The sequence below is a fragment of the Artemia franciscana genome, chromosome 1, assembly GCF_032884065.1.
Source record: "Artemia franciscana chromosome 1, ASM3288406v1, whole genome shotgun sequence".
Taxonomy (NCBI): domain Eukaryota; kingdom Metazoa; phylum Arthropoda; class Branchiopoda; order Anostraca; family Artemiidae; genus Artemia; species Artemia franciscana.
The window spans coordinates 54,064,123-54,079,681 of record NC_088863.1 but is presented as its reverse complement, the minus strand read 5'-3'; the positions used below and the strand labels follow the sequence as shown (position 1 = coordinate 54,079,681).

The following is a 15,559-nucleotide window of genomic DNA, read 5'->3' as shown; positions in this document are numbered from 1 at the left end:
TGTTTACAGTGAGAAAATGAAACAAAAAGTTCTAATGGTGATTGATGTCTTTTTCGTGTCTAGACTGTATATGCCTTTGTTGCTACTTGGTGAAAATTGGCACAAGTTTTGGCAAAGGCAATACAAATATTAAAATATATGCTTTATATCTTTTTTTCTTCAATTTATCGTCAAGAGCTAATAAAGCATACAGGGATTTAACACCGGTGTTATGTCTTTCAAGGATTCTAAGAAACTTCGAACATCTAATTGCCTCACGATGCGGCGGGGTTCTCGGTGTTTCGCCACGCTGTTGTCTTCTCTCAGACTGTCGGCATTTAAGTCTAGTTTGAGTTTTAGTTAGCTTGCAGAGTCGAGCAAGCCTAGATTGCCTGATCGAGAGCGGGTCGTGACTGTGTAATCTGTGGTAGTGAAGCTGTAGACTGTTTGGTGTCGTAAAAGCGTGACTGTGTATGAATGATTAGTGGTAAGTTTTTACTGATGTTGGAAACTGTTCTATCGCATTTGCAGCTTGCAATCGGTGCGGGATATGATTATTTTTCTTTTGAGGTGATCCGTTAATTTCTGGGTTTGGGGGATTAAATACTACCAGCCTGATACAGCTCTAACGAGAGCATAATTTTAATCTTGAAAATTTTGGGGGCTGTGGAGTGTTGACGGGTAAGCACGTAGAATTTTTATGATTAAATTTTCGTTACTCCCGTACAATCCAGAACACACTCGAGATATGAAGTTAGGTTAATCATAATGAAATATACCAAAACATGATAAGAATATAATACTTATATAATAATAGTTTAGCTATGTATAATAATAGTTTATATAATAATATAATTTGGGCTTTATATTTGCACACTATGGGGAAAGGAGGGAGTAAAGTAACCTAACGTAACTTTACCCTCACCATCCTAATATGCAAATATATAGCTCAAATTAAGCAAGTCTAATGCATGCTGTCATTCGTCATTTATCTTTGTCGCTATGAAAGCAATTATTTTACATCTTACATTAATCAAACTTCTTGAGTGTCTTCTGTATCTTACAGAAATACCCGATTTTTTTTCGAGAATTTAAGTAAGAAATATCCAAAAAATCCTGAACGTTTTTGGATTTCAACGGGAGGGGGAAGGCCACGTCCCTAGAGGGCTGAAAAGCAGTCTCTGTTCCGATAAAAATTACCGGATAATATTATAACGCTGAATTGCGCCTAATTGGCTTAATAATTTCCTCATAATCATCCCCAGGGTATATGCAATATGAAATAGTGTATATTGCAGGCAATATGCAAAATCACAAAATCCCTTAGTCGGTATTCTGGAAGTTATTCAAATGGTTTTGTTTCTATTGTTCATCTGTATATACTTTGCATATCCAGAGAAGAACAGAGTGTTAGAGAGGTCTAAATTAAATATTTTCTTTGTTCCTGATAGTTTAAAACTTACAAGCTGTAGGTCCCATGGCCCCTTGGAAAGTAATATACCAAAAAGAGATTTTGTTTGGGGATGGGCCATAGGATAAATTCGTTTGGTGTATCTGGTCTCTAAATATTCTATTTAGAGTCGAAACCATATATGACCTGTTCCGTGGAAAAAATGAAAATCCGCATTATCGTTGTAATCGAGTCACATTTAGACTTTCATATAAATGAAACGGTAAATTTATAGCAAACCATGTAACTGGCTCTTGTATAAAGTGAATATACCACTCGATGCCTTTTTTATGCTCTTTACGAATATAATAATCTCTTCTACCTTGAATTAATATTTAAGCATTTTTTCAAACAGTTCGTGGTAACGAACTGTAGTAAGGAGCGACCCGGCTCAATAGTAAACGAAACTCTAAAAAACGGAATTTCGATGCTAAAAGATATTTCAAAAGAATCGAATTTTTATGCTGATTTTAAATATATAAGTTGTATCAAATTTAGTCTTTGTCATCAAAAGTTACGAGCCTGAGAAAATTTGCCTTATTTTGGAAAATAGGGGGTAACGCCCCCTAAAAGTAATAGGATCTTAACGAAAATCACACCATCGCATTCAGCGTATAAGAGAGCCCTATAGAAAAAATTTCAAGGTCCAATCTACAAAAATGTGGAATTCCGTATTTTTTGCCAGAAGACAAATCACGGGTGCGTGTTTATTTGTTTATTAAATAAAAAAAACAAGTTTTTTCAACTGAAAGTAAGGAGCCACATTAAAACTTAAAACGAACAGAAATTACTTCGTATATGAAAGGGGCTGCTTCCTCATCAACGCCCCGCTCTTTACGCTAAAGTTTGACTCTTTCTCTCAACTCTTCTTTTTAAAACAGTAAAAAACTTTAGCGTAAAGAGCGGAGCGTTGATGAGGAAGCAGCCCCTTTCATATACGAAGTAATTTCTGTTCGTTTTAAGTTTTAATGTGGCTCCTTACTTTCAGTTGAAAAAACCTGTTTTTTTTTATTTAATTTCTGAACGTTTTTGAATCAATGCATGTTTTGATTTTGGCTCTCCGCAGAGGAATTATTAAAACGAAATTTGCATATTTATTTATTTTTTTGGCTAAATGGCTTTCTCATAATTTTGACCGAATGATTTTGAGAAAAAAAGAGCGGGGGAGGAAGGCTAGTTGCCCTCCAATTTTTTGGTTAATTAAAAAGGCAACTAGAACTTTTAAATTTTTACGAATCTTTTTATCAGTAAAGATATACGTAACTTATAAATTAGCTTACGTAAAGAATTTTTTATTCTCATGTTTTTATTACACATATGAGAGGGTTCGCCCCCTCGTCAGTACCTCTCTCTTTACACTAAATCTTAAATTTTGTCCCAACTCGTTAAGAATGACCCCTGAATCTCAAAAACCGTAGAATAAATAGTTGACATTACTAAAAATACTTTAGCGTAAAGAGCGAGGTATTAGGAGGAGGTGAGCCCCTCATTTGGGTAATAATTTTTGTTCGTTTTAAGTTTTAATGCTGCTCCTTACTTCCAGCTGAAAAAAACTTTTTCATATTTATTTTTTCTTTGTTTTTTTTTAAACAATGCTAGTAAATCCTGCCCTCCCTTCATGGAAATTTTCTTCCCCCATGACAAATTCCTCGATGGAAAGTTCCCCCAGTATATCCTCCTCTTCTCAACCCCTCCCCCCAACCAAAAAATCCTCCTGAAAACGCCTGTACACTTCCCTATAACCATTACTATATGTAAGCACTGGTCAAAGTTTGTAACTTATAGCCCCTCCCACGGGGACTGGGGTGGAGTAAGTCGTCTCCAAAGACATAGTTATAAGGTTTTTCGACTACGTTGAATAAAATGGCTATCTCAGAATTTTGATCCGTTGACTTTGGGAAAATAATTACCGTGGGAGGGGGCCTAGGTGCCCTCCAATTTTTTTGGTCACTTAAAAAGGGCACTAGAACTTTTCATTTCCGTTAGAATGAGCCCTCTCGCAACATTCTAGGACAACTGGGTCGATACGATCACCCCTGGGAAAAAAAACAAAAACAAAAAACAAACAAACAAATAAACACGCATCCGTGATCTGCCTTCTGGCAAAAAATACAAAATTCCTCATTTTTGTCGATAGGAACTTGAAACTTCTACAGCAGGGTTCTCTGATACGCTGAATTTGATGGTGTGATTTTCAGTAAGATTTTATGACATTTAGGAGGTGTTTCCTCCTATTTTCTAAAAAAAACGCAAATTTTCTCAGGCTCGTAACTTTTGATGCGTAAGACTAAACTTGATGAAACTTATATATTTAAAATCAGCATTAAAATACAATTCTTTTGATGTAGCTATTGGTATCAAAATTCCATTTTTTAGAGTTTTGGTTTCTATTGAGCCGGGTCGCTCCTTACTACAGTTCGTTACCACGAACTGTTTGATTTGTTTGTTGTTGTTTTTTACCAGGGGTGATCGTATCGACCAAGTGGTCCTAGAATGTTGCAAGAGGGCTCATTCTAACGGAAATGAAAAGTTCTAGTGCCCTTTTTAAGTGACCAAAAAAATTGGAGGGCAGCTAGGCCCCCTCCCACGCTCATTTTTTACCAAATTCAACGGATCAAAATTTTGAGATAGCCATTTTGTTCCGCATAGTCGAAAACCATAATAACTCTGTCTTTGGGGATGACTTACCCCCACAGTCCCTGGGGGAGGGGCTACAAGTTACAAAATTTGACCAATGTTTACATACAGTAATGGTTACTGGGAAGTGTACCGACGTTATCAGGGGGATTTTTTTTGGTTTGGGTGTGGGATTCAGGGGAGGGGGCTATATGGGAGGATCTTTCCTTGGAGGAATATTTCATAGGGGAAGAGAAATTCAATGAAAAGGGCGCAGGATTTTCTAGCATTACTATTAAAAAAAAAACAACAATGAAAATATAAACATGAAAAAGTTTTTTCAATTGAAAGTAAGGAGAAGCATTAAAACTTAAAACGAACAGAGATTATTACGCATATGAGGGGTTCTAAAAATACTTTAGCATAAAGAGCGAGGTATTTAGGAGGAAATAAATACTTCGCTCTTTATGCTAAAACATTTTTAAGTAATTTCAACTATTTATTCTACGGCCTTTCTGATTCAGGGGTCATTCTTAAAGAATTGGGACAAAACAAGATTTAGTATGAAGAGCGAGGTATTAACGAGGGGGACCAACTCCCTCATATATATAATCAAAAATATAAGAATATAAAAGTTTGTTACGTAAGTTAATTCTTAAGTTACGTGTATTTTTTACTAATAAAAACGTTCGTTAAAAATTAAAAGATCTAGTTGCCTTTTTAAGTAACCAAAAAATTGGAGGGCAACTAGGCTTCCTTCCCCACCCCTTATTTCTCAAAATCGTCTGATCAAAACTAAGAGAAAGCCATTTAGCCAAAAAAAGAATTAATATGCAAATTTCATTTTAATAATTTATGTACGGAGAGCCAAAATCAGACTTGCATTAATTCTAAAATTTTCAGAAATTAAATATAAAAAACAAGTTTTCTGAAATGAAAGTAAGGAGCGACATTAAAACTTAAAACGAACACAAATTACTCCGTATGTGAAAGCGGCTTTTCCTCCTCGACACCCCGCTCCTTGCGCTAAAGTTTGATTCTATCTTGCGACTCTACTTTTTAAAACAATAAAAAACTTAAGCGTAAAGAGTGGGGTGTCGAGGAGGAAAAGCCCCTTTCATATACGGAGTAATTTCTGTTCGTTTTAAGTTTTAATGTCGCTCCTTACTTTCATTTCAGAAAACTTGTTTTTTTTTATTTAGGCCTAATTAGCTCTTAAAAATGACAAATTTTCAAAAAATTATAACAGTTCATATAACTAACTTAACAATAAAGCGAACACACTTGGTGCCTTTTTTATGTTCTTTACGAATATAATAGTCGCTTCTACTACAAATTAAATAAAAAAAACGAGTTTTTTTAACTGAAAGTAAGGAGCGACATTAAAACTTAAAACGCACAGAAATTACTTCGTATATGAAAGAGGCTGCTTCCTCATCAACGCCCCGCTCTTTACGCTAAAGTTTGACTCTTTCTCTCAATTCTTCTTTTTAAAACAGTAAAAAACTTTAGCGTAAAGAGCGGGGCGTTGATGAGGAAGCAGCCTCTTTCATATACGAAATAATTTCTGTGCGTTTTAAGTTTTAATGTCGCTCCTTACTTTCAGTTAAAAAAACTCGTTTTTTTTATTTAATTTCTGAACGTTTTTGAATCAATGCATGTTTTGATTTTGGCTCTCCGCAGAGGAATAATCAAAACGAAATTTGCATATTTTTTTTTTGGGGGGGGGGCTAAATGGCTTTCTCATAATTTTGATCGAATGATTTTGAGAAAAAAAGAGCGGGGGCGAAGCCTAGTTGCCCTCCGATTTTTTGGTTAATTAAAAAGGCAACTAGAACTTTTAATTTTTTACGAACCTTTTTATTGGTAAGAGATTTACGTAACTTATAAATTAGCTTACGTAAAGAACTTTTGTATTCTCATGTTTTTATTACATATATGAGGGGATTCGCCCCATCGTCAGTACCTCGCTCTTTACACTAAAGCTTAAATTTTATCCCAATTCATTAAGAATGACCCCTGAATCACAAAAGCCGTAGAATAAATAGTTGAAATTACTAAAAATACTTTAGTGTAAAGAGCTAGGTATCATAAGGAGGTGAGCCCCTTATATGGGTAATAATTTCTGTTTGTTTTAAGTTTTATTGCTGTTCCTTACTTCCAGCTGAAAAAGCTTTTTCACATTTATTTTTTAATTTTTTTTTAAATAATGCTAGTAAATCCTGATCTCCCTTCATGGAAGTTTTCTTCTCCCATGACAAATTCTCAATGGAAACTTCCCCCAGCATATACCCCTCTTCTCAACCCCTCCCCCCAACCAAAAAAATCCTCCTGAAAACGCCTGTATACTTCCCAATAACCAATACTATATGTAAGCACAGGTCAAAGTTTGTAACTTGTTGCCCCTCCCACGGGGACTGTGGGGGAGTAAGTCGTCCCCAAAGACATACTTATAAGGTTTTTCGACTACGCTGAATAAAATGGCTATCTCAGAATTTTGATCCGTTGACTTTGGGAAAATAATTAGCGTGGGAGGGGGCCTAGGTGCCCTCCAATATTTTTGGTCACTTAAAAAGGGCACTAGAACTTCATTTCCGTTAGAATGAGCCCTCTTGCAACATTCTAGGACAACTGGGTCGATACGATCACCCCTGAAAAAAAACAAAAAAAACAAAAAAACAAAAAAACAAATAAACACGCATCCGTGATCTGCCTTCTGGCAAAAAATGCAAAATTCCACATTTTTGTAGATAGGAGCTCGAAACTTCTACAATAGGGTTCTCTGATACGCTGAATCTGATGGTGTGATTTTCGTTAAGATTCTGTGACTTTTAGGGGGTGTTTCCCCCTATTTTCTAAAATAACGCAAATTTTCTCAGGCTCGTAACTTTTGATGGGTAAGACTAAACTTGATGAAACTTATATATTTAAGACCAGCATTAAAATGCGATTCTTTTGATATAGCTATTGGTATCAAAATTCCATTTTTTAGAGTTTTGGTTACTATTGAGCCGGGTCGCTCCTTACTACAGTTCGTTATCACGAACTGTTTGATTCAAATTGAAGCATTTTTTAAGCTCTTAAAAATGACGAATTTTCAATTAAAGTACGAGTTATCTGTAGTTTCCGACAAAATAATTTTACCTTTTCTCCGTGCCGTTTTCGACAAAATAATACTACGATTTCTCAGTCCAAAGAAGAAAACGCCATAACATTGATAAAATTAATTTATCCAAATTAATGTTGGAAAATCAGTGCTTGTGGATTATATAATATATAAGAAATGGATTTATATTGAAACAGCAAGTTTGATATTAATGTTTTAAAGTTTGAGACAAATGTTTTTAGCCTTTTTTATATCCCATATTTAGGTAATTTTTAAGAGTTCAAAAAGTGCTTAAATCTGAATTTGAGGTAGAAGCGATTATTATATTCGTAAATAGTATAATTTTACCAATGAAACTACAGATATTTTAGTTTATTAGCAATGACAACATAAAACATATATTTTGTTCATATGGATGTTTCCCTGTTACAGTGTTTTGCACAATTTTTTCCCATACAACTCTGCCTTTAGACCATTTCCAGTATACGCACGCGTCCGTGCATAAGTGTTTTACCTTGTTGGGGCATCATAGAAAGTAGGGGTAGGGTGCACCGGGGTCTTCAAAGATTTCTAAAATTTTCCACATAAGTACCTGCATTTTCCGTACTGTTCACTTATTAGGGCTTTTGAAAAGTACCTCGATTACCCTCGGCCCTATACCCGGATGAAATTTCTATGTGCGTATCTGAAAAGGGGTTGCCTAACTTTCTTACTTTAAGAGCAACATCCAATCACTCACGTTATGCAAATAGTGAACACACGGTAAGTAAAGAGTAAAAAAACACCCGAAACTTTTAAAAACCTGGAATTCTTGTAAACATATATGCGTCGAAAGAATCTGCTTTTGGTGATTCCAAATATGTATATTACAATTTACCGATTTAAATTCAGCTATCAAAATTTATTACAATGAATAAATTTACATAATTTCACAAGTTACTGATCACGCAATCAAAAAGAGGGATAACATCTCAAAAATGTGTGGGATCTTGATGAAAATAGCACCTTAAAGTGAACATGTCTAAGAACCATGGAATGGAGGCTCTAAGCCCCTTCCTTCAAAAACACAAAGTCTCATATTTTGTGTAGAATTGTTTGTGTTTTTTCTGGGGGATGGGATCAGTACAGGTATGATGGTATCAGGGATGATCGTAGACAAGAATAAATAATAACTGACATGTACACGTGATCAATTAATCAAATTTTATCTGTATCTACCCTCTTATCTCAGGCAGACTCACCAACGAGGGGGGGGGGGTAAAACAGATTCCAAGGCCTGAGTGTCGAAGTGGTTGTTTGAATACTGTTTGGAGTTTCAAAGGGGATAATGGGGGATTGTTTACCTTCTTTATTTTTGTTGATGCTAAAGTGTCTGTCTTTTAGTCTAATTGGTTTTCTTTATATTTATTTATAATTTAATTGATCACGCAAGTTAAAACATAAAATCAAAGAGGTGTTCTGGCAAAAGTATATTTTGCAGAATAGAGCCAGAGGAATGCTATGGGTATTTTTTTGCTTTTAAAATTCCGGAGCCACTGCTTTAATCTGTCACATTTATGAATATTAATACTCTGTTGTTGCTATACAAAATCGAAGGGGAAAAACTTCGTTCCCAGGCCCATTCTTGGCTATTGACGGTTCCGGTCACAGGGGGGGGGGGTCTCGATGGTCAGTAGAAAGTCACCGAAATAGAAAAATAGGAACCAAATTAAACATCATACGAGTAGACAGGCATTTAATTGGGAGGGGTGAGTCGAATACAGATATCCACTTCCCGAAAATTTCACGATTTTTCGTGCAACGTTCATTAATTATTATGTAAATCACCTGATCTGTAAGGCTGACAAATTTCTCCGCTCCGCAACTTATATTCATGAGTAGATTGTCATGTTGACGGGCTGGATTTTACACCCTGTTTATTATTTACTACAGTCAAAATTTTTGCATTTAACCAGTTGATTTAATTAAGTTAATTAACATCTATAGATTTAACCTTCCTTTAGCCTAACTGCTTATCTTCATGTCCAATCTCCCTCACTTGCGAAACAATTTACTATTCAAACACGTCTAAATAAACAGTTTCTGTTGGTCTGCGCACTCCACTACTCAAGTATGGTACAATAGAACGAGCAAGGATAGACAAAAGTAAAGACTAGATCATAAATTTCATATTGACTCTTTTTTTAGTTGGTGAGGGAAGGGTGAAAAGCTAAAAGTTAACATAGTGAAAAGGATTGAAGAGAGTCGCATTTTGATTTCAAGTTTGCAGAAAGTTTTCGTATTTTTGCGTTTATTTTCCGTTTGTTCAAAGGTTAGGTAGACCAAGGCCATCCTCCGATGACTGTTACTGCTTGCAACTGTGACTGTCACCAGTTGCAGCTGCGAATGTGATTACCTACGACTCCAACTACTTGTGACTGCAACTGCTTAAAACTGCGTATACTTGTCAATGCGAATGCTCGCGATTGTGACTACTTGCGGTAGCAACTACGTACGAATGCAACTACTTGTGACTGTGACTGTGATTACAGGTATTACTATGGTTGTGATGGTGAGTGTTACTGCTACTTCTACTGCTATGACTACTACTAGTATTACAAATACGAAAACTACGGCTGCTACTACCACTCTAAGTGGAAGCGTGGAAGGGGGGCTAGCTGCCCTCCATCATTTTTGATCACTAAAACGGGCAATAGAACTTTTAATATTCTATCAAATGGGCCAATTCCTGATCTTCTACGATCACTGATTGGATATGATCACCCCTAGAAAAAAAATAAATAAATCAAAATTCATTAAGATCCGATCACCCATTCATCCTCATTTTCTCTAATTTTTCCTCTCCCTTTAGTACCCAGATGGTTGAATCGGGGAAATCGACTGTTATCAAGTCAATTTATGCAGGTCCCTGACACGCCTACCAATTTTCATCGTCCTAGAACGTCCAGAAGCACTGAATTCGCCAAAGCACCGGGCCGTCCCCTAACTCCCCCAAAGAGAGTGAATTCAGTCCGGTTATGTCAATCACGTATCTACGATATGTACTTATTCTTCCCACCAAGTTTCTTTCCAATCTCTCCACTCTAAGCGTTCTCCAAGAATTCTGGTTTCACCCTCCAACTCCCCCCAATGTCACCAGATCTGATCGGGACTTGAAATAAGAGTTTTGAAACAAGAGTTCCTTCTAAATCTCAATTTCATTAAGATCCGGTAACCTGTTCGTAAGTTAAAAATACCTGAATTTTCCTAATTTTTCAGAGTTACCACCCCCTCCCAACTCCCCCATAGAGAGCGGATTCAGCATGGTTATGTCAATCACGTATCGAGGACTTGTGCTTATTTTTCCAACCAAGTTTCATTCCGATCTCTCCACTCTAAGTGTTTTCCAAGATTTCCTGTTTCCCCCTCAAACTCCCCCTAGTATCACCGGATACGGTCGGGATTTAAAATATAAGCTCTAAGACACGAGATCCTTCAAAATATTTAATTTCATTAAGATATGATCACTCATTTGTAAGTTAAAAATACCTCTTTTTTTCAATTTTTCCTCTCCCTCCAGCACCCCAGATGGTTGAATCGGGATACGACTGTTAACAAGTCAATTTGTGTAGGTCTTTAACACGTCTACCAATTTTCATCGTTCTATCACGTCCAGAATCATCGAACTCGCCAAAATACTGGAAAAAAAACCCAACTCCCCCAAAGAGAGCGGATCCGGTCCATTTATGTCAATCACATATCTAGAATTTTTGCTTATTCTTCCCATCAAGTTTCATCCCGATTTCTACACTCTAAGCATTTTCAAAGATTTCCGTTTTCCAAGATTTCTGTTTTCCCCCTCCACCTCCTATGTCCTCAGATCCTATTCAAATTGACAATGGGGGATATGAGACATAAGATGTTTCTATATATCAAGTTTCATTAAGATCTGATCACCCATTCGTAAGATAAAGATACCTCAATTTTCACGATTTCTCATACCTCCTGCCCCCCCCCAGAAGGTCGAATTGGGAAAACGACTTTATCAAGTCAATTTGTGCCGGTCCCTGACACGCCTACCAATTTTCATAGTCCTATCACGTTCAGAGGAACCGAACTCTCCAAAGCACTGAAAATCCACTCCCCCTAACTCCCCTAAAGAGAGTGGATCCAGTCCAGTTATTTTAGTCACGTATCTAGAACTTGTGCTTATTTTTCCCACGAAGTTCCATCCCGATATCTCCTCTCTAAGCGGTTCAGATACTCTCTAAGCGTTTATTTCATTAAGATACGATCACCCGTTCGTTACTTAAAAATTCCTAATTTTTCCAAATTAACCGTCCCTCCACTCCCCCAGATGATTGAATCGGGGAGAAACTATTTCTAATTTAGTCTGGTCCCTGATACGCCTGCCAACTTTCATCGTCCTAGCTTATCTGGAAGTACCCGAATTAGCAAAACCGGGACCGACGGAAACTGCGAGTGCTATATGTCAAACAGTTCGTGGTAACGAACTGTAGTAAGGAGCGACCCGGCTCAATAGTAACCAAAACTCTAAAAAATTGAATTTTGATATCAATAGCTACATCAAAAGAATCGCATTTTAATGCTGATTTTAAATATATAAGTTTCATCAAGTTTAGTCTTACCCATCAAAAGTTACGAGCCTGAGAAAATTTGCCTTATTTAAGAAAATAGGGGAAAACACCCCCTAAAAGTCGTAGGATCTTAACGAAAATGACACCATCAGATTCAGCGTATCAGAGAACCCTACTGTAGAAGTTTCAAGCTCCTATCTACAAAAATGTGGAATTTTGTATTTTTTGCCAGAAGACAAATCACGGGTGCGTGTTTATTTGTTTGTTTTTTCTTTTTCCCAGGGGACATCGTATCGACCAAGTGGTCCTAGAATGTCGCAAGAGGGCTCATTCTAACAAAAATGAAAAGTTCTAGTGCCCTTTTTAAGTGACCAAAAAAATTGGAGGACATCTAGGCCCCCTCCCACGCTCATTTTTTCCCAAAGTCAACGGATCAAAATTTTGAGATAGCCATTTTGTTCAGCATAGTCGAAAACCATAATAATTATGTCTTTGGGGATGAGTTACTCCCCCACAATCCCTGGGGGAGAGGCTGCAAGTTGACCAGTGTTTACGTATAGTAATGGTTATTGGGAAGTGTACAGACGTTTTCAGGGGGATTTTATTTTGTTTGGGGGTGGGGCTGAGGAGAGGGGGCTATGTTGGAGGATCTTTCCTTGGAGGAATCTGTCATGGGGGAAGAAAAATTCAACGAAAAGGGCGCAGGATTTTCTAGCATTACTATAAGAAAACAATGAAAAATAAACATGAAAACTTTTTTCAAATGAAAAGAAGGAGTAGCATTGAAACTTAAAACGAACAGATATTATTACGAATATGAGGGGTTCTAATAATAGTTTAGCATAAAGAGCGAGGTATTTAGGAGGAGATAAATACCTCGCTCTTTATGCTAAAGTATTTTTAGTAATTTCAACTATTTATTCTACGGCCTTTCTGATTCAGGGGTCATTCTTAAAGAATTGGGACAAAACTTACGATTTAGTGTAAAGAGCGAGGTATTAACGAGGGTACAAACCCCCTCGTATACATAATAAAATATAAGGTTATGAAAGTTTGTTACGTAAGTTAATTCTTGAGTTACGCATATTTTTTACTAATAAAAACGTTCGTTAAAAATTAAAAGTTCTAGTTGCCTTTTTAAGTAATCGAAAAATTTTAGGGCAACTAGGCCTCCTTCTCCACCCCTTATTTCTCAAAATCGTCTGATCAAAACTAAGAGAAAGCCATTAAAATAGCGACGAAGACCACACTGCCTTTCCATGACAAACAAATACAACGTAGAGACAATAGGGAAAATTTCAAGACAGTGGAAATTATTTCTGTAGATATTTCGGCCCTATGTCCAAGGGCCGTCTTCAGCACAATACAAGAATAAGAGAGAAACTATATATATATATAAAAGAACTTACATCAAATTGTGAGGATTAAAAACTGAATAATTAAAAACACTTTTTAAAACTTTTTTTAAAAATAGCCCTAGCATCCTTACTTCAACGAAGTTCAACCAGGACTGGTTGAACTTCGTTGAAGTAAGGATGCTAGGGCTATTTTTAAAAAAAGTTTTAAAAAGTGTTTTTAATTATTCAGTTTTTAATCCTCACAATTTGTTGTAAGTTCTTTTATATATATATATATATATATATATATATATATAGTTTCTCTCTTATTCTTGTATTGTGCTGAAGACGGCCCTTGGACATAGGGCCGAAATATCTACAGAAATAATTTCCACTGTCTTGAAATTTTCCCTATTGTCTCTACGTTGTATTTGTTTGAGAAAGCCATTTAGCCAAAAAAGAATTAATATACAAATTTCATTTTAATAATTTATGTGCGGAGAGCCAAAACCAAAAATGCATTAATTGAAAAACGTTCAGAAATTAAATAAAAAAAAAACTAATTTTTTTAGCTGAAAGTAAGGAGCGACATTAAAACTTAAAACGAACAGAAATTACTCCGTATATGAAATGGGTTGTCCCCTCCGCAATCCCTCGCTCTTTACGCTAAAGTTTGACTCTTTGCCACAATTCTACTTTTTAAAACAATTAAAAGCTTTAGCGTAAAGAGCGAGGGATTGCGGAGGGGACAACCCATTTCATATACGGAGTAATTTCTGTTCGTTTTAAGTTTTAATATCGCTCCTTACTTTCAGCTAAAAAAATTGTTTTTTTTTATTTAATAACTTGGTAAATGCCACGTGCCATAAAAACAAATAAACACGTATCCATCATTTTTCTTCTAGCAAAAACACAAAATTCCACATTTTTGTACATGGAGGCTTGAAACCTCTACAGCAAGGTTCTCTGGTATGCTGAATCTGTTGAAGTCACTTTCATTAAGATAACTTGGTCTTTCGGGTGTGTTTACCCCTTTCTCGAAAATTGGACAAATTTTCTCAGGCTCGTAGCTTTGGATGGGTACCTTTAAATTCGGTGAACTTCCCACATTATGAATAAGCATCAAAATTCGATTCTTTTAACGTATGAAATAAAAAAAGAAGTTTTTTTTAACTGAAAATAAGGAGCGACATTAAAACTTAAATTGAACAGAAATTACTCTGTATATGAAAGGGGCTTTTCCCTCCTCAACGCAACCCTATTTACGCTGAAGCTTGACTCTTTCTCTCAACCCTACTTTTTGAAACAGTAAAAAACTTCCTCCTATTTTCCAAAATAAGGCATGTTTTCTCAGGCTCTTATTTTTTGATAGTTAAGATTAAATTTGACGAAACTTTAGTATGAAAATTCCATTTTTTAGAGTTTCGTTTACCATTGAGTCGGGTCGCTCCTTACTACAGTTCGTTAAGACGAACTTTTTGATCTATTGTTATTAAAACTCCTATCCTTGGAGTTTTGGTTCCTATTGAGCCACGTCGCTCCTTACTTACAGGTCGTTACCACGAACTGTTTGATACTCAGCAAGGATTTTATTGCAGAAGATTTCTGACAAATGAAGGGGGCAGCTATTACTCATTTATTCATATAAACATGGTTTCATTCAAGAAGTTCTCTTTTTTACCTAAAATATCAGAATTTAAATACATTAGTATTTACATGCAGGCTTGATTACATCTTTTCAGCTAGTAAAAAAAAAAGAAAAAAAAGCTAAGCATATCGAAATAAAATTCTAATCTGAATGATGTATGTCATTCATCTCAAATACATCTTTTCCGCTCTACAAGAGCTAAAGTTTAGTTTTACGGCACATACACATTAGTAAGAATTCACTGCGGAGAAGGGTGACTTTAGAGCATTGGGACGAATTAAAAAAAGTGGCAGAAATGGGAAATTATATGAAAACTTGAACAAACAGATAAAATCTATACAGTTCGGATGGAGCAGGGACCCAAATGCCTTCAACTGGGCAAATGTGCCCGTTGCTATCTTCCCAAATTCTCGAAGTTAGCATGTCTCATTAAGAGAAGAAATTGACTTTAAATTAATTGTTCGTTTAAAAAGAAAACTCCGTTTCTCTGTTATTTTATTAAAGATAAATGAACTAGGTTTAGAGGTTTTTGGAAAAACCACAAATCGATTTTGATGATGGTCTAGCGTGTGAAGCAGAAAAAACTAATGAGCATAAATTTGCAGTTTAGGCAGACTAGCTAAGTCGTATTTTCAACATTTTCTCAAGTTTTTTAATATGTTAACAAAGCGACATTTTGTAGGGCAAAATGAGTTTCCTTCGTGATACAAGCTGGTCAGCCAAAGTAATTGAAAATGGGGTTAAAAATATGTTGAGTGTTTGCTGATATTGAACTTAGAAACTAAGGTCATGCTAAACAATTTAGGCAGAGTAAATGTCTTGAGTACGACATAGTCAATAATCTGG

The 15,559-nt window shown here is 35.9% G+C and overlaps 1 protein-coding gene across 7 annotated transcripts in view; it reads left to right on the top strand.

Annotated features, from left to right (window-relative positions):
• Positions 1-311: 311 nt before the first annotated feature.
• Positions 312-15,559, top strand: part of LOC136031369 (A disintegrin and metalloproteinase with thrombospondin motifs 9-like) — a 466,037-nt gene continuing 450,789 nt past the window's right edge. For 5 of the 7 annotated variants that reach the window (XM_065710922.1, XM_065710894.1, XM_065710903.1 and 2 more), the window contains exon 1: positions 351-466. Coding sequence is in view for 1 of the 7 variants with exons in the window: in XM_065710931.1 (XP_065567003.1) it covers positions 457-466 (10 nt within the window). In the remaining 6 variants the exon portion in view is untranslated. Of the gene's footprint in view, positions 467-15,559 lie in introns of all 7 variants that reach the window. The other 2 variants (XM_065710885.1, XM_065710931.1) reach the window with 2 other exon arrangements.